This window comes from Cajanus cajan, chromosome 2 (assembly GCF_000230855.2).
Source record: "Cajanus cajan strain Asha chromosome 2, NIPB_CcT2T_4, whole genome shotgun sequence".
In the NCBI taxonomy this organism is placed as follows: Eukaryota; Viridiplantae; Streptophyta; class Magnoliopsida; order Fabales; family Fabaceae; genus Cajanus; species Cajanus cajan.
Window position 1 is genome coordinate 75322885 of NC_138518.1, and position 24860 is coordinate 75347744.

At 39.6% G+C, this 24860-nt stretch overlaps 2 protein-coding genes across 2 annotated transcripts; both read left to right on the forward strand.

Moving 5' to 3' along the window:
• Positions 1–1183: 1183 nt before the first annotated feature.
• Positions 1184–4701, forward strand: LOC145954556 (uncharacterized). Its single transcript, XM_083069070.1, has 2 exons — positions 1184–1632; positions 2574–4701. Exon 2 carries the CDS (start codon positions 3029–3031, stop codon positions 4694–4696), a length of 1668 nt encoding a protein of 555 aa, XP_082925196.1. The 5' UTR covers positions 1184–1632; positions 2574–3028; the 3' UTR covers positions 4697–4701.
• Positions 4702–7957: 3256 nt separating this feature from the next.
• LOC145954558 (uncharacterized) lies at positions 7958–14547 on the forward strand. Its single transcript, XM_083069071.1, has 2 exons — positions 7958–8398; positions 9340–14547. The coding sequence occupies exon 2, from the start codon at positions 9795–9797 to the stop codon at positions 11460–11462; it is 1668 nt and encodes a 555-aa protein (XP_082925197.1). The 5' UTR covers positions 7958–8398; positions 9340–9794; the 3' UTR covers positions 11463–14547.
• Positions 14548–24860: the final 10313 nt, after the last annotated feature.

A 24860-nucleotide genomic window follows, 5' to 3' on the forward strand; every position in this document is an offset into this window, starting at 1 on the left:
TGTTAAAAATTCACTTGGAAGGACTTCAAATGTTTGATTGTCAATGTTTTTTTTCTTGTCAATTGAATATGAACTTTGACATTCCCTTTTATCACCTAAAACAATCTAAGTCAACATAATTGAAAAAAAATCAAATATATCTAGTGTTAATTTACATTCAATTAACATATTCAATGAAATACTTGGGATCAAAGATAGAACATAGTGATTAATTTGTTCGATGGTCTCAATGATGGATGCCTTAATAGCTTTAGATTGCAAAAGCAATCTTAATTTTGTATTGTTAAATTAGGTTATGTGTTATGAATAATGGTAGATGTGAAATCATTAAAGAATGTTACTAAAAACTCTTGTGTAATATTAATGGAAACATAATCATCATTTAATTAATGCATTTTTTTTATTTCCAATATCTAATATTTAATGTGAAAATTGATTGAGTTCCAAAGTACTTATGTTCATTGAAAAAAAATTATTTTGTACCAACAAATATCCTATAGTGATACAATATTTGTCATTAAAAATTATTTTTATTTACAATATATGTTGGTACGGGTTAGCAAATATATTCTCATAATTGTTAAAAAAAATATATAGGTATAGGTTATAGTGTGAGACCCAGATTCCTTTTTTTTTCCCCCTTTTTCCTTTCCCCGAACCCTCAACTCTCACTCTTGTAACATCTCAGTTTTCAACATGATTATTACTATTATTATTATTATTGTCATTATTACTATGTGGTATTTGGTCATAATTTGGTGGTTATATTTTACTTCAATTATAGATAATTCACACTCCATTTATGCTTAGAAAGATATGTGTGTTGTTAGATCTAATTAGATAGTTGTGAAATTTTTTTTTTAAGAATCATTTCTCGCTGGGCTGACTGACTAGTCTCAGTGTCCGAGGCATAACTTGGGCTGTGATGGTCCAAATGATGCAAAATTGGTGTCAATGGAAATCTAAGAGAAAAACGCACAACTTTTGCAGAAATAGCCATTTGCAAAATCGGTCGTTTAGGAGGTCAAAATTGGACTTTTATTGATACAATTGTTTCTCGCTGGGCTGATTGGCAAGCCTCGGTGTTTGGGGTATAACTTGGTCGGTGGTTGTTCAAATGATACAAACTTGGTGGCTATGGAAAGATAAGAGAAAATCCTACAACTTTTATGAAGAAAATATTTTCAGATTCGGCTGTCTATAAGGTCCAAATCAGTAGCCAAAGTCGGTGCGGAAAAGAACATGGCACCAACTCCATTAATTCACACCAACTCCATTAATTCATCCCACCAACTTCTATAATTCATTCCACTAATTCATTCCACTTAGTTTTGTCTATCTTTTTCTCCATTATTTTACATTTTTTTAATATGTTTTGGAGGCTATAAATAGGCCTTCACTTCTCCATTGCAAACCATCCCAAGAAATACTTCTCATCCCTCAATTCCCATTCTCTCTTCTCTTATACTCTCTTCTTTCCCTCTTCTTCTCTTTGAAGACCAAGAGAAATCCAGAGGAAGAGGTTCTGTCCTAATTTTAGCTCCGGTCCCTGTTTTAGACGGAAGGAGCCTTGGGGAGGCAGCTGTGCTATAGTCTCAGTTTCTGCCCGAGTTTCAGTTCAGGATTATCCAAGTAAGGGTGGTATTTATAAAATTAATCTAGTATGCTAAGTAAGGGTGGCATTTATAAAATTAATCTAGTATGCTAAGTAAGGGTAGTACTTATAAGACTTAATCTAGTATACATGAGCATGATAGGAGTAGTATAACTTTTAATATGCTATTTTGTTTGTATGAAGGTTGTTATTTATTTAAGTTGATGGTTGTTATTTATTCAAGTTGGTGGTTGTTTTGGATATTTAATTTGGCATGGTTATGATTATATTTATATATATAATTATGAAGTATGTTATGTGTATGTGGTTTGGAAAAGTAAATAGAACTGAGAGGAGTAAGGTTATGGATGGGAGATCTCTTGGTGAGATCAAGGATATAATCTTTGGAGAAAATATGGAATTTCGGAATCCCATTGTGAGGATTTCCAATTTGGAACTTTTCCAAGGATTATATAGTAAACCACTTCAGATGTTAGGTGGATTCTGAAGTACTCCTCTAAGTATCTATTTGCTACCGGTATGGGTCTGGGTCGAGTCATACCGATGGATGAGGTGACCCCACCAGGGTTATGTGACGACGTAATCCAACTGTATACTTTCCATGAGAGGTTAGGCGTGAGACATGGGTTGCTGACATGTTTCACCGTATCAACACTTGGTTTGGATAGGTGTTGAGGCCAACATTTGGTTTGGATGTGTTGGTTACATCATGGATTATACGGTGGTGTGACTTTGCTTTGGATGTGGATTATGTATACATATGGTATGGATTGTATACTAGGGTTATGGATTTCTTTAATTAATATGTATGCTATTGGTTTATATCTATCTTGGAAATACATGTTGGTTTGAACAAATAATTGTTAAATGATATTTATACTATGGTTGGTTTTATACGTGCTAACCCTTATGTTTCCATGTGGTGGAACTGTGATGATCTCACTATGTGGGGGAGCAGATCAGGTGTGAAGCCATAGGATAGCAAGGAGTCTTCTGGGTAGCTGTTTTGAGAAGTGGCTAGGCTTAGAGCTTGACCAGCACCTAGGGTGTTTCTGTTAATGGTTAATGTTAATATATTTTGGATGACTGTATGATTTTACTGAGAATGACTAATATACTTATGTTTGCTATTATGAAAACAATTTTTACACTCTAGCGTAGCTGGCTTTTGCTCTATTTTTTTTTATTATAAATGCTCTTTTATTTTGGTTGGTTATTGATGTGATGACCTAAGGTGGGTCGTTACAATTTTGGTATCAGAGCTGGTCAAGTCTCTTTAGGGTTTGTGGGAAATGGTCTTGTTGCATTTCCGTTGTGTGGAAATGAAAGGAACTTCATGAGTTTCTTGATCTTGATTAGGAATTTCTTATGAGTTTTAGTGTAAACTCATAAAATTCCTTGATTTTTTTTAGGATGGTTGGTAGGGGAAATCATTCTAATTCTTCTTCAAGCATGGATGAGCGGCAAATTGCTCAAGCTATGGAGTTAATTGCTGCTGCTATTGGACAACAGAATACTTTGTTGGCTCAGATGGAGGCCAATCGGGCTGCAGCTGAGACAGCTAGGACTAACGTACCTGATGAGTATAGGGGCTTGTCAGAGTTTAGAAAAGGGAATCCTCCTCAATTCACAGGTGTTGATGGACCAGAAGTTGCTGACCAATGGATTGAAGAAATAGAGAAAATTTTCATGGTGATGCAATGCCCCGAGGAGAGGAAGCTTGTTTATGCTACTTATATGTTGGTGGGTGAGGCTAGCTGCTGGTGGAAAGGTGCTCAGGTTATGATGAAGGCCAGAGGGGAGGCGGTGAATTGGGAGAATTTTAAAAAGGTATTTCTGGAGAAATATTTTCCAGATAGCGCCAGATATGCTAAGGAAGCCGAGTTTTTGAGACTGCAACAAGGGAACATGTCAGTACAGGAGTACGTGGTCAAGTTTGAACACTTGGCTAGATACTATTCTCAAGCTATCACTGAAGCATGGAGATGCAGGAAGTTCAGTGAAGGTCTAAGATTTGAGCTGAAGAAAACCATTGTTCCTATGGGAATTATGGAATTCCCAATGCTGGTTGAAAAGGCAAAAACGGTTGAAAGATTTGAGGGAGGGAATAAAATGGTGAAAGGACCAGAAGGATCATCTGGAAGGGGGAAACAATCTCAAAAGAGATCATCCCAATTTCAGATTGGGAATGCTAATAAGAAACCCATGGGGACTACTACTACAGGAGCTGTTAGATGCTATACGTGTGGAGGCCCACATATGATGAGGGACTGTCCTACAAAGAATTATGCGTGTTTTAAATGTGGCAAGGTGGGTCACATGGCTAAAGATTGCAATATCAGAAATGCTCCAGCTAGAGAGAACCAAAAGGTGGATCGACCTACTGCAGCAGGACGTGTTTTTGCCTTAACAAGTGTTGAAGCTGAAACATCATCTGAGCTAGTAAAGGGGAAGGGCAAAATTGATGGTAATGATATTTCTATTCTATTTGATTCTGGTGCATCACATTCTTTTATTTCTTACGAATGTGTGAGGAGATCAAAATTAGTTGTGAATTCCTTGAGTGTGGATCTAGTTGTTTCTACCCCAGCTTCAGGGTCTGTTTTGACTTCTGAGGTTTGTTTAGGATGTACAATAGAAGTAGAAGGGCGTTGTTATAAGGTGAACTTGTTTTGTTTACCTTTATCAGATTTGGATGTGATTTTAGGGATGGACTGGCTTTCTATCAATAAGATTTTGATAGATTGTTCAGAGAAGAGATTAATCTTTCCTGCTGTTAAACAGGAAAGGTTTATTTCTAATAGACAGGTGGATGGGTTGTTGAAGGATGGAGCTCTAGGGTTTATGATCCTATCCTTTATTAGTGTAGAGAATGAAAAATTGTTGAATAGTATTGAGGTTGTTAGAGAGTTTCCAGAAGTTTTTCCAGATGATATTCCTGGATTACCACCAAAGCGAGAGTTGGAGTTTAGTATTGATCTTATACCAGGGGCGGGACCAGTATCCATTTCTCCTTATAGAATGGCACCAGCAGAGTTGTCAGAATTGAAAAAGCAGATTGAAGAACTTTTGGAGAAGTAGATGATCAGACCTAGTGTCTCTCCGTGGGGAGCACCCGTGTTATTAGTAAAGAAGAAGGATGGTAGTATGAGGTTATGTGTAGATTATAGGCAGTTAAATAAACTGACAATCAAGAATAAGTACCCATTGCCAAGGATCGATGATTTGATGGATCAGTTAAAAGGAGCTTCTGTTTTCTCCAAGATTGATTTGAGGTCTGGGTATCACCAGATACGGGTAAAGGAGGAGGACATACCAAAGACTGCTTTCAGGACTCGGTATGGTCATTATGAGTATATTGTCATGCCTTTTGGAGTGACGAATGCTCCAGCTGTTTTCATGGATTATATGAATAGGATTTTCAGACCTTTTTTGGATAAGTTTGTTGTAGTATTCATTGATGATATTCTAGTTTACTCTAGATCTGTAGAAGAACATAGAGAACATTTGAGGATAGTTTTGCAAGTATTGAAGGAGAAACAATTATTTGCAAAATTATCAAAATGTGAGTTTTGGCTATCTGAAGTTAAGTTCTTGGGCCATGTAATATCTGGACAAGGAATTGCAGTTGATCCTACTAAGGTGGAAGCAGTTTTGAGGTGGGAGCGTCCGAAATCAGTTACTGAAGTTAGAGGTTTTGTGGGATTGGCTGGCTATTATAGAAGATTCATAGAAGGATTTTCTAAAATAGTTATGCCTTTAACACAGCTAACCAGGAAGGATCATCCCTTTGTATGGACGGAGGAGTGTGAAAGGAGTTTTCAAGAGTTAAAGGAAAAGCTGACGTCGTCTCCAGTGTTGATTTTGCCAGATCCTAATAAATCTTTTGAGGTTTATTGTGATGCATCTCATCAAGGTTTAGGATGTGTTCTTATGCAAGATAGGCAGGTTGTGGCCTATGCATCTAGGCAGTTAAAGACTCATGAACGGAATTATCCTACGCATGATCTAGAGTTGGCGGCGGTAGTTTTTGCTTTGAAGATTTGGAGGCATTATCTCTATGGGGCAAAGTTTGATGTGTTCAGTGATCATAAGAGTCTGAAATATTTGTTTGATCAGAAAGAGTTAAATATGAGGCAAAGGAGGTGGATTGAATTTTTGAAAGATTATGATTTTCAGTTAATGTACCATCCAGGTAAAGCAAATGTGGTGGCAGATGCTTTGAGTAGAAAATCTCTCCATATGTCTTACATGATGGTTAAAGAGATGGAGTTGGTAGAGAAATTCAGGGATATGAATCTTAACGTGGTGGTTGCCCCAAATTTCATTAGTTGTGGTATGACTACCATTACTAGTGATTTCTTAGAGATGGTGAAACAAAAACAAGTTCAGGATGCGAGTTTGAACAAGGTTAAGGAGTTGATGAGTTCTGGGAAAGCTGAAGGATTTGAACAAGGTACAGATGGAATTTTGAGGTACAAGAGTAGAATTTGTATTCCACAGGATGAGGAGTTGAAGAAATTGATATTTGAGGAAGCTCATAAAAGCAAATTGAGTATACATCCAGGTATGACAAAAATGTATCAAGATTTGAAGAAAATGTTTTGGTGGAATGGAATGAAAAGGGAGATAGCTGAGTATGTTGCATCTTGCATTGTGTGTCAAAAAGCTAAAGTGGAACATCAAAAACCAGGAGGTTTGTTACAAATGATGGAGATCCCTGAATGGAAATGGGATAGTATAACCATGGATTTTGTTGTTGGATTACCAAGGTCTGCTAAGAATTGTAATTCTATTTGGGTGATCGTGGATAGATTAACTAAGTGTGCTCATTTTCTTCCGGTGAATATAAAGTGGTCCTTAGAAAGGTTAACTCAATTGTATATTAAGGAGATTGTTAGATTACATGGTGTGCCCTCTAGTATCATCTCTGATAGGGATCCTCGTTTTACATCCCGATTTTGGCAGAGTTTGCATCAGGCATTAGGAACTAAGTTGAGACTCAGTTCTGCTTATCACCCACAAACTGATGGGCAGTCTGAGAGGACTATTCAATCTTTGGAGGACTTGTTGAGGGCTTGTATTTTGGATCATCTAGGGAGTTGGGAAGAGATGTTGCCTTTGGTTGAGTTCACTTATAATAACAGTTTTCACGCAAGTATAGAAATGGCACCATTTGAGGCTCTGTATGGGAGGAAGTGTCGAACACCTTTGTGTTGGTTTAAAGAAGGAGAATCAATGATGGTGGGACCAGAGATTATCTTGCAAACTACTGAAAAAGTGAAACAAATTCAGGGAAGAATGAGAGCTACTCAGAGTCGACAAAAGTCTTATGCAGACAAGAGGAGGAAACCTTTGGAATTTTCAGAGGGAGAACATGTATTTTTGAAGGTAACTCCTACCACAGGTGTGGGAAGAGCTATCAAAGCGAAGAAGTTGAATCCTAAGTTTATTGGACCGTATCAAATTCTCAAGAGGATTGGACCAGTGGCATATCAGATTGCATTACCTCCATTTCTATCTAATCTGCATGATGTATTCCATGTGTCACAACTGAGGAAGTATATTCACGATCCGAGTCATGTCTTGGAATCAGAGGCAGTGCAAGTGAAGGAGAATTTAACTTTTGAGAAACAACCAGTTTCAGTGGCAGACAAGAGAGTTAAGAAGTTGCGAGGTAAATCTATCAATTTGGTGAAGGTTATTTGGGATGCAGACACTAATGAAGCCACTTGGGAGTTGGAAGACAATATGAAGGATCAATACCCATATCTCTTTTGAGTAAGTGAATTTTCGAGGACGAAAATTTTTGTTGTTGGGGAGAATTGTAACATCTCAGTTTTCAACATGATTATTACTATTATTATTATTATTGTCATTATTACTATGTGGTATTTGGTCATAATTTGGTGGTTATATTTTACTTCAATTATAGATAATTCACACTCCATTTATGCTTAGAAAGATATGTGTGTTGTTAGATCTAATTAGATAGTTGTGAAATTTTTTTTTTAAGAATCATTTCTCGCTGGGCTGACTGACTAGTCTCAGTGTCCGAGGCATAACTTGGGCTGTGATGGTCCAAATGATGTAAAATTGGTGTCAATGGAAATCTAAGAGAAAAACGCACAACTTTTGCAGAAATAGCCATTTGCAAAATCGGTCGTTTAGGAGGTCAAAATTGGACTTTTATTGATACAATTGTTTCTCGCTGGGCTGATTGGCAAGCCTCGGTGTTTGGGGTATAACTTGGTCGGTGGTTGTTCAAATGATACAAACTTGGTGGCTATGGAAAGATAAGAGAAAATCCTACAACTTTTATGAAGGAAATATTTTCAGATTCGGCTGTCTATAAGGTCCAAATCAGTAGCCAAAGTCGGTGCGGAAAAGAACATGGCACCAACTCCATTAATTCACACCAACTCCATTAATTCATCCCACCAACTTCTATAATTCATTCCACTAATTCATTCCACTTAGTTTTGTCTATCTTTTTCTCCATTATTTTACATTTTTTTAATGTGTTTTGGAGGCTATAAATAGGCCTTCACTTCTCCATTGCAAACCATCCCAAGAAATACTTCTCATCCCTCAATTCTCATTCTCTCTTCTCTTATACTCTCTTCTTTCCCTCTTCTTCTCTTTGAAGACCAAGAGAAATCCAGAGGAAGAGGTTCTGTCCTAATTTTAGCTCCGGTCCCTGTTTTAGACGGAAGGAGCCTTGGGGAGGCAGCTGTGCTATAGTCTCAGTTTCTGCCCGAGTTTCAGTTCAGGATTATCCAAGTAAGGGTGGTATTTATAAAATTAATCTAGTATGCTAAGTAAGGGTGGCATTTATAAAATTAATCTAGTATGCTAAGTAAGGGTAGTACTTATAAGACTTAATCTAGTATACATGAGCATGATAGGAGTAGTATAACTTTTAATATGCTATTTTGTTTGTATGAAGGTTGTTATTTATTTAAGTTGATGGTTGTTATTTATTCAAGTTGGTGGTTGTTTTGGATATTTAATTTGGCATGGTTATGATTATATTTATATATATAATTATGAAGTATGTTATGTGTATGTGGTTTGGAAAAGTAAATAGAACTGAGAGGAGTAAGGTTATGGATGGGAGATCTCTTGGTGAGATCAAGGATATAATCTTTGGAGAAAATATGGAATTTCGGAATCCCATTGTGAGGATTTCCAATTTGGAACTTTTCCAAGGATTATATAGTAAACCACTTCAGATGTTAGGTGGATTCTGAAGTACTCCTCTAAGTATCTATTTGCTACCGGTATGGGTCTGGGTCGAGTCATACCGATGGATGAGGTGACCCCACCAGGGTTATGTGACGACGTAATCCAACTGTATACTTTCCATGAGAGGTTAGGCGTGAGACATGGGTTGCTGACATGTTTCACCGTATCAACACTTGGTTTGGATAGGTGTTGAGGCCAACATTTGGTTTGGATGTGTTGGTTACATCATGGATTATACGGTGGTGTGACTTTGCTTTGGATGTGGATTATGTATACATATGGTATGGATTGTATACTAGGGTTATGGATTTCTTTAATTAATATGTATGCTATTGGTTTATATCTATCTTGGAAATACATGTTGGTTTGAACAAATAATTGTTAAATGATATTTATACTATGGTTGGTTTTATACGTGCTAACCCTTATGTTTCCATGTGGTGGAACTGTGATGATCTCACTATGTGGGGGAGCAGATCAGGTGTGAAGCCATAGGATAGCAAGGAGTCTTCTGGGTAGCTGTTTTGAGAAGTGGCTAGGCTTAGAGCTTGACCAGCACCTAGGGTGTTTCTGTTAATGGTTAATGTTAATATATTTTGGATGACTGTATGATTTTACTGAGAATGACTAATATACTTATGTTTGCTATTATGAAAACAATTTTTACACTCTAGCGTAGCTGGCTTTTGCTCTATTTTTTTTTATTATAAATGCTCTTTTATTTTGGTTGGTTATTGATGTGATGACCTAAGGTGGGTCGTTACAATTTTGGTATCAGAGCTGGTCAAGTCTCTTTAGGGTTTGTGGGAAATGGTCTTGTTGCATTTCCGTTGTGTGGAAATGAAAGGAACTTCATGAGTTTCTTGATCTTGATTAGGAATTTCTTATGAGTTTTAGTGTAAACTCATAAAATTCCTTGATTTTTTTTAGGATGGTTGGTAGGGGAAATCATTCTAATTCTTCTTCAAGCATGGATGAGCGGCAAATTGCTCAAGCTATGGAGTTAATTGCTGCTGCTATTGGACAACAGAATACTTTGTTGGCTCAGATGGAGGCCAATCGGGCTGCAGCTGAGACAGCTAGGACTAACGTACCTGATGAGTATAGGGGCTTGTCAGAGTTTAGAAAAGGGAATCCTCCTCAATTCACAGGTGTTGATGGACCAGAAGTTGCTGACCAATGGATTGAAGAAATAGAGAAAATTTTCATGGTGATGCAATGCCCCGAGGAGAGGAAGCTTGTTTATGCTACTTATATGTTGGTGGGTGAGGCTAGCTGCTGGTGGAAAGGTGCTCAGGTTATGATGAAGGCCAGAGGGGAGGCGGTGAATTGGGAGAATTTTAAAAAGGTATTTCTGGAGAAATATTTTCCAGATAGCGCCAGATATGCTAAGGAAGCCGAGTTTTTGAGACTGCAACAAGGGAACATGTCAGTACAGGAGTACGTGGTCAAGTTTGAACACTTGGCTAGATACTATTCTCAAGCTATCACTGAAGCATGGAGATGCAGGAAGTTCAGTGAAGGTCTAAGATTTGAGCTGAAGAAAACCATTGTTCCTATGGGAATTATGGAATTCCCAATGCTGGTTGAAAAGGCAAAAACGGTTGAAAGATTTGAGGGAGGGAATAAAATGGTGAAAGGACCAGAAGGATCATCTGGAAGGGGGAAACAATCTCAAAAGAGATCATCCCAATTTCAGATTGGGAATGCTAATAAGAAACCCATAGGGACTACTACTACAGGAGCTGTTAGATGCTATACGTGTGGAGGCCCACATATGATGAGGGACTGTCCTACAAAGAATTATGCGTGTTTTAAATGTGGCAAGGTGGGTCACATGGCTAAAGATTGCAATATCAGAAATGCTCCAGCTAGAGAGAACCAAAAGGTGGATCGACCTACTGCAGCAGGACGTGTTTTTGCCTTAACAAGTGTTGAAGCTGAAACATCATCTGAGCTAGTAAAGGGGAAGGGCAAAATTGATGGTAATGATATTTCTATTCTATTTGATTCTGGTGCATCACATTCTTTTATTTCTTACGAATGTGTGAGGAGATCAAAATTAGTTGTGAATTCCTTGAGTGTGGATCTAGTTGTTTCTACCCCAGCTTCAGGGTCTGTTTTGACTTCTGAGGTTTGTTTAGGATGTACAATAGAAGTAGAAGGGCGTTGTTATAAGGTGAACTTGTTTTGTTTACCTTTATCAGATTTGGATGTGATTTTAGGGATGGACTGGCTTTCTATCAATAAGATTTTGATAGATTGTTCAGAGAAGAGATTAATCTTTCCTGCTGTTAAACAGGAAAGGTTTATTTCTAATAGACAGGTGGATGGGTTGTTGAAGGATGGAGCTCTAGGGTTTATGATCCTATCCTTTATTAGTGTAGAGAATGAAAAATTGTTGAATAGTATTGAGGTTGTTAGAGAGTTTCCAGAAGTTTTTCCAGATGATATTCCTGGATTACCACCAAAGCGAGAGTTGGAGTTTAGTATTGATCTTATACCAGGGGCGGGACCAGTATCCATTTCTCCTTATAGAATGGCACCAGCAGAGTTGTCAGAATTGAAAAAGCAGATTGAAGAACTTTTGGAGAAGTAGATGATCAGACCTAGTGTCTCTCCGTGGGGAGCACCCGTGTTATTAGTAAAGAAGAAGGATGGTAGTATGAGGTTATGTGTAGATTATAGGCAGTTAAATAAACTGACAATCAAGAATAAGTACCCATTGCCAAGGATCGATGATTTGATGGATCAGTTAAAAGGAGCTTCTGTTTTCTCCAAGATTGATTTGAGGTCTGGGTATCACCAGATACGGGTAAAGGAGGAGGACATACCAAAGACTGCTTTCAGGACTCGGTATGGTCATTATGAGTATATTGTCATGCCTTTTGGAGTGACGAATGCTCCAGCTGTTTTCATGGATTATATGAATAGGATTTTCAGACCTTTTTTGGATAAGTTTGTTGTAGTATTCATTGATGATATTCTAGTTTACTCTAGATCTGTAGAAGAACATAGAGAACATTTGAGGATAGTTTTGCAAAAGATTGATAGAGGCTTGAAAATTAAAGGCATGGGCGCGGGGACCCGAAAGATTGATAGAGGCTTGAAAATTAAAAGAGTGAGCACGGGGGCTCAAAAGATTGATAGAGGCTTGAAAATTAAAAGAGTGAGCACGAGGGCTCGAAAGATTGATAGAGACTTGAAAATTAAAAACATGGGCACGGGGACCCAAAAGATTGATAGAGGCTTGAAAATTAAAAGAGTGAGCATGGGAGCTCAAAAGAGTGAGCACGAGGGCTCAAAAGATTGATAGAGGCTTGAAAATTAAAAGAGTGAGCACAGGGGCTCGAAAGATTGATAGAGGCTTGAAAATTAAAAGCATGGGCGCGGGGACCCGAAAGATTGATAGATGCTTGAAAATTAAAAGAGTGAGCACAGGGGCTCAAAATATTGATAGAGACTTGAAAATTAAAAGAGTGAGCACGGGGGCTCGAAAGATTGATAGAGGCTTGAAAATTAAAAGCATGGGCGCGGGGACCCAAAAGATTGATAGAGGCTTGAAAATTAAAAGAGTGAGCATGGGGGCTCAAAAGAGTGAGCATGGGGGCTCAAAAGAGTGAGCACGAGGGCTCAAAAGATTGATAGAGGCTTGAAAATTAAAAGAGTGAGCACGGGGGCTCGAAACATGGGCGCGGGGACCCGAAACATGAAAGTGAGAATTTTGATGGAAACAATGTTGGTGCCAAGTAGTTAATAAACTTCAATGAATGTGCTATGCAAGTACATTACTTGATTACATGTGCATGATAAGTACCGAACTTTGGTACAAATGTTGTGGATGCTAAGCATGTATTGAACTTGAATGCATGAGTTAGTGATGGACCAAACTTTTGGTGATGCAAATGACAAATATGCATTGGGCTTGAATGAATGTGTTAAACAAAGTATTAGACATTAATGTGAACAATGTGGATGTTGGACAAGTATTGGATTTGAATGGGTGTACCAAACTATGATGTAATGAATGTCAAACATGTGCCAAACTCAAACGTAGATGATATAGATGTCAGACAAGTGCGAGACTTTATATGCAAGTGATGAATTTGAATGCATGTATTAGGAAAGTACCAAACTTTGATGCAAACAAAGTGGATGCCAAGTGATGATTGGACATGAACGAACACTTCAAACATATTAATACAAATGATGTAATGCTTGATTCGGTATTAGGATGCTTATGAGGTGTCATAGACAAATTTCATTTTGTTTTTTTTTTCTTTTCAAAGAAAACCATAAAATGATTATTTTCTTTAGAGAAAGCAAATTCATGCAAAGCCCTTTTTGTGTCTCAATTATTCACCTTTTTTTTATCCTCTTTTCAAATCCATGAAATCCTGTTCTTTTATTCTTTGAAAAATGATCTCACAATTTATCCTTTCCAGCTTATCTCACCTAGAATCAAATGAGACTCATTTGGCCTAACTTATCAATTAAGTGATTATCACCATCTTGTTATTCCCTTTGAAACATCATTTAATCAACATGCATAACAATGACACATGATTTTTTTTGGAAGACTATTCAAAAAGGATATTTGAACGTGAATTTGTTTTGATGTAGAGAAAATAGAGCAAACGACCCCAAGATATGACAAAAATTGAGAACCTGATGGAAACAAGTGATTGAGCAATTGTCCCAGTTTGATGTCAAATTAATGGAGTGAAAATTGGAAGAATTTGGACTAACTTGGACTTTGAACAAGTGAGACAAATGATTTACATCACTTTAGACTTGAGTGGATAAAATCAAACAGTGACACATATGGGAAGGATCACCCGTATTTAGAATGGTGGAATATGGATGATATAGGCATTGACTTGATTAAACTTGAGACACATGGATCATATGGTTGGAGTGAAAATGTGATGATAGTTGACAACTTGTCCGGGTATAAAAGGAGTACTTTGAGTTGCCCTAATTTATGAAGAAATAGGGAACAAAGTTGGATTAGACAACTATTCCAATTGAAAGTTAAGGTGATGAAATGACAATGAGATCCTTTGCACCAGTGTGAAGTGGTTGTCCCAATTTAGTTTTGAAAGGAAGGGGTAGAGTAGGAGACAATGATGAATGTGATTGCCTTCTTTTCTGACTCAAGGAAATAACATTGATGTATGAATTGATGGAAGAGTAAGACATAAAACAAATGTCTCATTTAATTGGGTAAGGGGAATCAAAGGAAGGCATGACTTGTGATTTGTTCCCAATCTATCCTTTTGAATGATTCTCATAATTATTGAGCATAGTAATCAATGAACACTGATGAATAGAAGATTTTGCACCGGATGTTTGTTTCTCTCCATGATGTAATGGATGTACAAGTCTTACGAGCATTTGTATTGTTTTTTTTTTAGCAATCATTTTAACAATGATAGATGAGTGTCGCCACCGGCCCGAAACGGGCTTTCGGCATTCGCGAAGGATGGTTGGACTCTTTTATTTGTTTAAAAATATGAATTGCTAGAATGACTTATTCTCAAACTGAGACCTCGTCAAACGAGCAATTTTATTAAAAGGCTCACCAATCCATGTTAATCCTAAGCGGGACCCTCCATGGATTAGCGGTTTTCATAAAAAGGAAGGGTTCATGGAGTCGCCACCAATGTTTTACTCAAAACATTGGAAAAAGAAGATTAAGGCAATCGATTCAAAAATCGACTTCGGCCATTACAACCAGAGTCAGGTAAGGGAGTCGGTTACGCGTGGGGAAGGTGTTAGCACCCCACAGCGCCCCTTTCGGGTTCCCTATGACAGATTATTTAAAAATAATAGTGCGAAATTACTAAATTACCCCTATTTATTCTAAGCAATTATAAATTAACTATCTACATGATGACAATTTAAATATGTACACACAGAAAGCGGTAAAAGAAGGGACTTTAAAGAGATAAACCTTTGAAGCGTGCTTTCTTATATATCTTGACAGAAATTGGGAAGCGTTTTGGCGTTCCCTCCCTCTACAAGACCGCTCGCTCCCTCCTATAAAATTTTAACTATGGAAATCCGGAGGATTTCCCTTCGACTAAGTTCGAATCTCCAAGCTAAATGCTCGGAATTCCAGAACTTCATCGGATCGACTCCCAGAGAGATTTCTAGGGCAGAACACTGCTCAAAAACCCCAGAATACTCAAGGAGGGAGTCAAAACTGTGTGCAAAAGTGTAGAATGACGTCCCATTGACGTCATATTTATAGGGATGAGGCTCAATACGGTCTCTGGGGGTCAATACGGTCCACATTGAAATTTTGAACTACAATACGGCCGTATTGAATTCAATACGGCCGTATTGAAGTTCAAAAAACCTCAATACGGCCGTATTGAAGTTCAGTGCAGCCGTATTGAAGTTCAGTGCAGCCGTATTGAATTCAATGCAGCCGTATTGAAGTTCAGAAACTTCAATACGGCCGTATTGAGTTCAGTGCGGCCGTATTGAAGTTCAAAATGTTCAATACGGTCGTACTGAACCTCTGGGAGGCCGTATTGGGCTTCATTCCTCCCACTTTTCTTATTTTAGCTATCCTAAGACCTCTAGACCTATAGAGAACCCTCCTTGGGCCTTCTGGAAGTCCTTCTGGCTGATCTTCCTTCAGTCTTCGAGAGTCTTCAAGCTTTATTTCCGACCCGGACAATTTTAGGGGTCTACAGCTGCCCCCCCTTTACTTAGTCGGACGGCCTTTTGGTGTACCGACTGACAAGTAAAGGAGTTGACCCAATTGTCCGGGTGATGTGCCAACCTTCTGACTTGTAGCGTCTTCCGGTGGAAAATTGTTGAGTAGCCTCTCCAGGTTGTTGCATACCTCGGCGCTTCTGACAACCTCGGTAGCTAAGTTTACCCTCTCCAGGGTCAACTTCACTCGACGCCCGAGCTGGAAGTTGAACACCAACGTGCCTCTGACGACGCTGATGGTTGAGTACTGTCTCTCCAGACCTTGAGTACCGTCTCTCCAGACTTTGAGTACTGTCTCTCCAGACCTTGAGTACTGTCTCTCCAGACCTTGAGTACCGTCTCTCCAGACTTTCTTTGAGTACCGTCTCTCCAGACTTTCTTTGAGTACCGTCTCTCCAGACTTTGTTTGAGTACCGTCTCTCCAGACTTTGTTTGAGTACCGTCTCTCCAGACTTTGTTTGAGTACCGTCTCTCCAGACTTTGTTTGAGTACCGTCTCTGTTGAGAATTCCGTTGAAACACTTTTGTTAATATTTGTAAATTTGTTTAATTCTATCAACGGTCTCAAACACGGCAAGTATACCGGCCGTTCAAGTAGTAAAAATATCGTATCCACAGGGATTAGAAGGTAAAATAAGCATTTAATGACTATTCGTGACTAAAGAATGATTCCAAATTGTAGTTCGTCATGTATATGAATCGAAGAGCATGACTACTGGAATGAAAGCTATAAATAAATAATGGTTTGTGAGTGGAAAAGGGTAGAAATGGTAATGGTTTTGTGAGGTTGTGGGGTCAGATTTCACCAAACGTTACACTAATGAGTCCTTAATCTCTTGTTAAATTCATTGCTTAGTCAACCCATAAGTTTACTCAAACCTAATCCCTTAGAGAAAGAGCCTAGATGCGGATATTGAATATCAATCCCTTGAGTACCCAATATCTACACCCGCATTACGGGCTAGGGTTTAAGACTACTAATGGGTCAAGCTCTATCCCTAGATACAATCACCACTAGGCATATGTTTCAGAACTAGTTTCAAAGGTTATTTTCCAATACCCATGGAACCTTAAATCATGCAAAGGGTGATCAATCCAAAGCAAGCATTAAGAATAGAAACAAACACAACAACGAATAAAACAACATGTATATATATCATTAAAACCGTAAAGATTACAATAGAGTACGTTGGTTACATCTAACCCCACAAAATGGGTGAAACCACTCAACAAAGAGGGCAAATACAAAATAGAGATGGAAGAGGAAGTGAAGAACCGAAGGAAAGATCCGCACACGGACGATCCCAAGCCCTGGGAATCCCTTCCGCAGCTCCTGGAGGCGCCCAATGTGAGAATGGGGGTTTCTCCCCCGAAAATGGCTTCAAATACGAGCTTGGGGAGTCAGATTAGGGTTTCGCGCCCGGCGCATAAGTCTTCGCGCCCGGCGCGGGGCCTTCCAGATACTCTCTGCCTTAGGACAAGCCCGGCGCAATTCACATTACGCCCGGCGCAATGGCTCCCAGAGGTGAGATACTCTGTTTTGCTCGCCTGGCGCGGATCACCTTGCGCCCGGCGCAGAACCTCTTCTCTGCTCCTTAGCTTCTTAGATTTCCAATCCTAAGAGTCTTCAACTTTCCACTCTTCCTCAATACCTGCACAAAAAATGAGGTGGATTAAGGTATTGTTAGATGAATTTGGGTTAGTTATATCTGCACACAAAATGAACCAAAAAGAGAACAATTATATTGCAATGGTTCAAAGGATGAGTGGAATTTGTTCAATAAGTCTCATCCAAAAAGAGGTAAAATTGAGACTTAACAGTCTCTCCAGACCTTGTTTGAGTACCGTCTCTCCAGACCTTGTTTGAGTACCGTCTCTCCAGACCTTGTTTGAGTACCGTCTCTCCAGACCTTGTTTGAGTACCGTCTCTCCAGACTTTGTTTGAGTACCGTCTCTCCAGACCTTGTTTGAGTACCGTCTCTCCAGACCTTGTTTGAGTACCGTCTCTCCAGACCTTGTTTGAGTACCGTCTCTCCAGACCTTGTTTGAGTACCGTCTCTCCAGACTTTGTTTGAGTACCGTCTCTCCAGACTTTGTTTGAGTACCGTCTCTCCAGACTTTCTTTGATTGTCTCTGACGACCTAGGCAACTGAGTTTGCCCTCTCCAGGGTCTGCGTCCGTGTCTTCTGATCACTTCGGCAATGCGAGTTTACCCTCTCCAGGGATCTGAGATGATTTTTTGGTCTCCACAGTCCACTATGCTGCTTCGACGTTTTTCTGATTTTGTGTCACTGAGGGCTGGATAACGCAGGGATCCATCTAGGGGATATGCAGTCATTCATAGGTTCTTGTGCCCCAACTTGCATTTGCATAGTTGGTACCCATGGGGAATTTCTGACTCCTTGGGGTGTAGACACAGATGCTCTTCTTGAATTGAGCGATGCCTTATGTTTGGCTGACGTCCTTTTGACGTAAGTGGAGTATCCCGGTTATCCTTATTCGGGTGTCTCTCTTTGATTTTCTGATTTTGTAGCCTCTGTGTAGGCTATTATCCACTAGGGGTTCTGGATGTTGATTTTGATTTTGTCTCCACAGTCCACGATGCTGCTTTGACGATTGTTTTTGATTTTTGTACCACTGAGGGCTGGATAACGCATGGATCCGTCTAGGGGATGTGCAGTTACTCATAGGTTCTTGTGTCCCAACTTTCCTTTGCATAGTTGGTGCCCATTGAGGAATTTCTGTTTCCCTGGGGTGTAGACACGAAGATGCTCTTTCTGAGATGAGCGGTGCCTTATGATTGGCTGACGTCCTTTCGACGATGGTGGAGTATCCCGGTTATCCTTATTCGGGTGACTTTTTTTGTTTTTCTGGTTTTGTCGCCTCTGTGTAGGCTGTTATCCGCTTGGGGGATTTTGTCATTGATTGTGATTAGCCTCTTCTGTTAGGCAGATCATCTTGACGCTTGATGTTTGGCCAAGAGCCGGATTCCACTTGGGGAATGATTATTGATCTTTTGATTTTTTTCTTTTTTTGTAGGAATGCCTCTTGAGTAGGCGACTGGGGATTTTGGGGATCTTATGTATCCCAGAGTATTATTTAGGAAGCCTCTGCAGGCTTAGCCTCACTCAGCGCTTGAGTCAGAGAGCTATCTTCCACTGAGGAAGTTTTAAGTCCTTTGACTAGATATACTGCTTGGGTGATCGTGCTTCCATTGGGAATTTTGTCGATCTTGCTTTGATAGCTCTCGCTGGGGATTTGTTCTGTGAGCTTGAGTTGGGGTTTCTCTGGGGAGTATTATTTCTGCGAGCCTCTCCAGGCTCAATTATTCTGATGAGAGTATTATTTCGGCAAGCCTCTCCAGGCTCAATTATTCTGAAAGAGTATTATTTCGGCAAGCCTCTCCAGGCTCATTTATTCCGAAGGAGTATTATTTTGGCAAGCCTCTCCAGGCTCAGTTATTCTGTATAATTTGTTGGATTTTCTGTATTTTGCCTTTTTGTTGATTTTGGCTTTTTCTGTGTTTTTGCCTTTTTTGTTGATTTTGGCTTTTTCTGTGTTTTTGCCTTTTTTGTTGATTTCGGCTTTTTCTGTATTTTTTGTTGATTTTGGCTTTTTCTGTATTTTTGCCTTTTTTGTTGGTTTTGGCTTTTTCTGTACAGAAATGTCTAGGAGTATTATTTTGACAAGCCTCTTCAGGCTCAGTTATTCTGAGAGAGTATTATTTCGGCGAGCCTCTCCAGGCTCAATTATTCTGAGAGAGTATTATTTCGGCGAGCCTCTCCAGGCTCAGTTATTCTGCGAGAGTATTATTTCAGCAAGCCTCTCCAGGCTCAGTTATTCTGAGAGAGTATTATTTCAGCAAGCCTCTCCAGGCTTAATTATTCTGAGGAAGTATTTTTTCAGCAAGCCTCTCCAGGCTCAATTATTCTGTACAAACTGAGGAGTATTGTTTGTATCCTTGCCTTTTTTCGTTTTCGGCTTTTGTTGACTGCTGTCATACACAAGCAATTTTCTATTTTTTCTATTTTATGCAATTGCCTCGTGGTAAGGTCTTTAAATGTGCAACTAATGTGTGTGATGCACGCGATGCAAGTTTTTATTTTTGTTCTTTAGAAAAGTGAATGGCTCTCCCTATCCTCTTCTTCTTTGGAGGAGTTTCTGTCATAGACGCGAGGGAGGATTTTTGTGAGCCTTTTATGCAGGAGATTATGGATTTTATAGGAACCCCTCCAATTTTCTTTATTGACCGATTATTAAGGAATTTCATACAATTTTTTTTAGAAATACCAATTTAGAGGCATAATCACATGGTCAAGAGAGAAAAGAAATGAATAGATATTTTATTAATATTCACAAGTGTTTTTACAGAAAGATATACAGAAGGAATTTCTGAAGAATGGCTGGCCAGGGTAGGCTATATACATTTTTGGCTTAAACAATTATATCTGTAATTGTCGCTCTTCCCGTTCCCCTAATCGCTTCGGGTGAGATGCCTGAGCCAGGAGTGTAGATGCTGCAAGACGCTTGCTTCTAGAAGATAATCACTTGAACCGCCTTTCGGTTTTCGATTCAAGTGACCGTTGCTTGCTTTGCTTTTACATCTTATTCTTTTGCCCCTAACTTTTGCCTAGGACGTATCCTAGCGGGGATAATTTTGCCTTTGTTTTGCCTAGTACCCTTGTACTGGCGGGCTTTTTGTTTTGCCCTAACTTTTGCCTAGGATGCCCTTTTTCGGGTTTTCATCCTAGCGGGCTTATGCAAGCAACGTCTTCAAGCATAGTACTTCTTTACCTCGTCAGCGTTGACTGGGTATCGAAGTTCTTTTCCATCCATGTCTGTGAGGATCAATGCTCCTCCTGAGAAGGCTCGTTTTTCCACGTATGGTCCTCCGTGATTTGGGGCATACTTTCCGATTTTGTCCTTTTGAGTTGGTAGCAATTTCTTCATTACCAACTCTCCCTCATGGTAGACTCGAGGGTGGACCTTCTTGTCAAAAGCCTTTTTGGTCTTCCTCTAGTAGGCTTGACCATGGCATATGGCGTTCAGCCATTTTTCTTCAATGAGGTTCAACTGGTCATACCGGCTTTGAACCCATTCTTCCTCGGAAAGTTTTGTTTCCATAATTACCCTTAGAGAAGGTATCTTGACTTCGACGGGTAGAACTGCCTCCATCCCATAGACGAGGGAGAATGGAGTAGCTCCTGTAGATGTGCGTACTGAAGTCCTATAACCATGAAGAGCGAAAGGTAACATCTCGTGCCAGTCTTTAAATGAGGCAACCATCATTTGCTCTATTTTCTTGATGTTCTTATTGGTTGCCTCGACTGCCCCATTCATCTTTGGCCGATATGGGGAAGAGTTGCGGTGTTGGATCTTGAATTCTTGGCACAGTTCTTCCACCATTTTATTATTCAGATTAGATCCATTTTCAGTGATGATTTATTTCTCCATGCTTCCACTAGATTATTCTAAAATCATTTGGGACAAGAGAGAAAAGAAAGGAAAGATATTTTTTGTTCTGAAGTTTGTGTTTTAGAGGGGATGTATTTTTCAAAAATGGTTTTTGTAAGAATGGATGGCCAAGGTAGGCTTATGTGTTTAGGCTTGTTTGATTAAACACTTATGAAGTTAAAAAGTCGTGTTGTGATTCGACAACTTGGATAGCTTCCCTTGAACCTTTCTTTTTGAATTCGGTTCATGGTACTATCATGGATTTATTTTTGTTTTTTGATTGTCCTTATTTTTGCCTAAAACACCCTTTTGTGGTGTTTCAGCGGACTTTTGTTTTTTGTTTATTTTGCAACCCTAATTTTTGCCTAGGTCACCCTTTCGTGGGATTCCTAGCGGGTTCTTTGCTCTTATTTTTGCGCATCCCCCTTTTTGGGTTTTCTGCCGAGCTTCTTTTATTTTAAAGGATTTATTTTTATCCATGATGGCACTTGTCGAGGCCAAGGGAAGGTGCTCCAAGTTGTCACACACACTTCCACATAAAAATGATGTGGGTTTATTATTATTAAGATGATTTTAACCTCATTCATGTTTATTCAAACAGGGTTAAAAATAATGTGGTTTAGAATTTTATTATAAGCAAGAAAAGAAGCAATGAAGAATGATTTTATTATAATCATAGCGGAAACATGTGTCCTTATTTCATCACTGGTATGGGTCCTAATGTTGACCTCTTTTATCTCTCGGCCATGCCCCAAATTTACAATCTCCAATTTCTCTTGACGAGCTTCTTGATCTAGCAATCTTTGCAGATCCGGAGAAATGGTCTTCTCATCACTGTCCAACTCAACCCTTTCACCTTCGGATCCCGGTCAGAGCGAACAATTACAGACATAATTATTTTATTGGTTCTGTTTAGGTTTAGAATTATTAATGTTAATGAGGAAAGAGAGAAAAGAACAAAAAAGAGAGTAATGTGAAAAATGCCTCTTTATTGATATGTATTAAAACTGTACAAAAACCCTTATTTACATGAAAAGGTTCTCATGATCTCGGGTACTGATCATGAGTCCCTAAAAGAGAAATATGAAGGGGCCCTATCGTGGCTTGTTCTTCTCTCTACTCCTGCTTTGGCAGAGGATTCTTGCTCACGTCGAGCGCTGTCGAATCGAAGGTGACCCACCCGGCATCAATAAGGTTTTGGACCTTGTATTTGAGAGCTAGGCATTTCTCTGTTGAATGCCCTGGTGCCCCCGAATGGTATAAACATTTGTCTTGTGGCTTGTACCAATCGGGGTAAGGTGGGTCGATCTTCCTTGGTGGAACATGAGCTAGAAGTTTGGCTTCTACTAGCTTCGGCAGGAGATCGCTATAAGTGGTCGGAAGTTTATCAAACTTCTTCACAGGGGTGAATTGCGATCTTCCTGACTTCGAAGTGGAAGAAGATGAAGAAATGGTTATGGCGTTGACTCCTCCCTCCTTCTTCTTCCCGAAGGTCTTCTTAGCTTCGAATGATTGGGAGGGCTTTGCTAGCTTCCCACTTTTAAGTCCTTGTTCCACTCTCTCCCCAATGGTGATGATGTCCGAGAAGAGTGTCGTTGTGTTCCCTATCATTTTATCGTAATAGGGACCAGTCAACGAGTTGATGAATAAGGACACCGTCTCCTTATCCGACAGCGGGGGCTCTATCTGTGCCGCCAACTCCCTCCATCGTTGGGCGTACGCCTTGAAAGATTCATCATTTTTCTTACTCAAGGCTTGAAGATCTGACCTATCGGGTGTTAGGTCGATGTTGTATTTATAGCGCTTGAGAAAGGCGTCGGCCAACTGCCTCCATGTATGTACTAGATTTCCATCTAGCTGCATATACCAATTGAGTGCGGTTTCAGCCAAGCTCTCTTGAAAGCAATGAATTAAGAGCTTTTCATTGGTAGCATATGCAGCCATTTTGCGACAGTACATGGTGAGATGACTCTTAGGGCAAGTCGATCCCACGTATTTTGGGAAATCTGGCACTTTAAATTTAGGAGGGAATTGGATGTCCCTCACTAAACACATGTCGGCGGCATCTTTAATGTCAAAATCATGCCCCTCCATAGCCCTCAACCGATCCTCTAGGGCGTGGAATTGTTCTTTTGAAACCTCGGGCTCTTTGATTACAATTCCAGCCCCTATAGGTATAGCGTGTGGAGGCTCTTCCTCGTGCTCTTCCTCCTCTCCATGATGGGACTCATGGTCACTGTGGTGTGATCCATGCATATTGTGGTGACGCATGAGCTCCATCATTTGCGCCATCTGTTCTTTGAGCTGAGAGAGCTCGGTTGTGAGCTTCTTATTTTGCTCTTCCAGCGCTTCCATTTTCTTGATTTTCTGCGCGCGCGTGAGGACAGAGAGATGACCAGCCACTTTCTAAAATGAATGTTTATTCTAATTAGCTTATTTATGATATGAATACACTCTTGATGTGAGCTTGATAATCTTTCATCTTTAAGGCGCTGCCTTTTTAAGATGAAAGTTTATCACCCTCCCTAGCCTATGATCTCTCCACAACGGAGAATCTCAATAGTCACGGGTCTCTTTTACTCACATCGAGAGGGTATTAGTGAACCTATAAATGATGATGAGGATGCATGAGGTATTATTGATAATGATGCCTATGCTCCTTACTTTTATTATATTTTTACACATTGGTTTTTCCTCTCATGTCATGACATTTTTATGCATGGGGATTATTCTTTGACCTTATCACGAGGTTATTTATTAATGCACAAACAATTGCACATAAACATTTACACAAACAATTCACTCATCCACGAACAGTCACGAGCGAATCACGAGGTAGGGGTTTCCTGCAGAAAGGTGCATATTCAAGGTGGTTCTAACTGTTCTCACCGGTCTGAGGCCCCCAAGGTGCCCCCATTATAGGGACCCAATTCCTCTCGTCGTAAGTCGATGGAAAGCTCCAACGCACTGTCGGACTCGAGTTCATGGTTATCACCTTGAGTGATGCTTTCCGACAACGGTCTACGGGCACCTATAGACCCATTCGACAACCGGCCGTACTAACATCCACTCCCTATAGCTTACCACTCATGCCCCCGGGTATAGAGGGAACTGTTGTGTGCAAAGGTTTGTGTACAGTTTGTATTTCAAACAATTGCGGAAAATTAAACAAACAACAGTTATTAAAGCCATATAAATAAAGCATGTTATCATACAAGCAAGGGGTAATGAAGTAATTTTAACTATTATTTGTTAAAAATAATCTGTCACTAAATGGGACTGACTCTCGAGGCTTCCCCAGTGGAGTCGCCATCTGTCGCCACCGGCCCGAAACGGGCTTTCGGCATTCGCGAAGGATGGTTGGACTCTTTTATTTGTTTAAAAATATGAATTGCTAGAATGACTTATTCTCAAACTGAGACCTCGTCAAACGAGCAATTTTATTAAAAGGCTCACCAATCCATGTTAATCCTAAGCGGGACCCTCCATGGATTAGCGGTTTTCATAAAAAGGAAGGGTTCATGGAGTCGCCACCAATGTTTTACTCAAAACATTGGAAAAAGAAGATTAAGGCAATCGATTCAAAAATCGACTTCGGCCATTACAACCAGAGTCGGATAAGGGAGTCGGTTACGCGTGGGGAAGGTGTTAGCACCCCACAGCGCCCCTTTCGGGTTCCCTATGACAGATTATTTAAAAATAATAGTGCGAAATTACTAAATTACCCCTATTTATTCTAAGCAATTATAAATTAACTATCTACATGATGACAGTTTAAATATGTACACACAGAAAGCGGTAAAAGAAGGGACTTT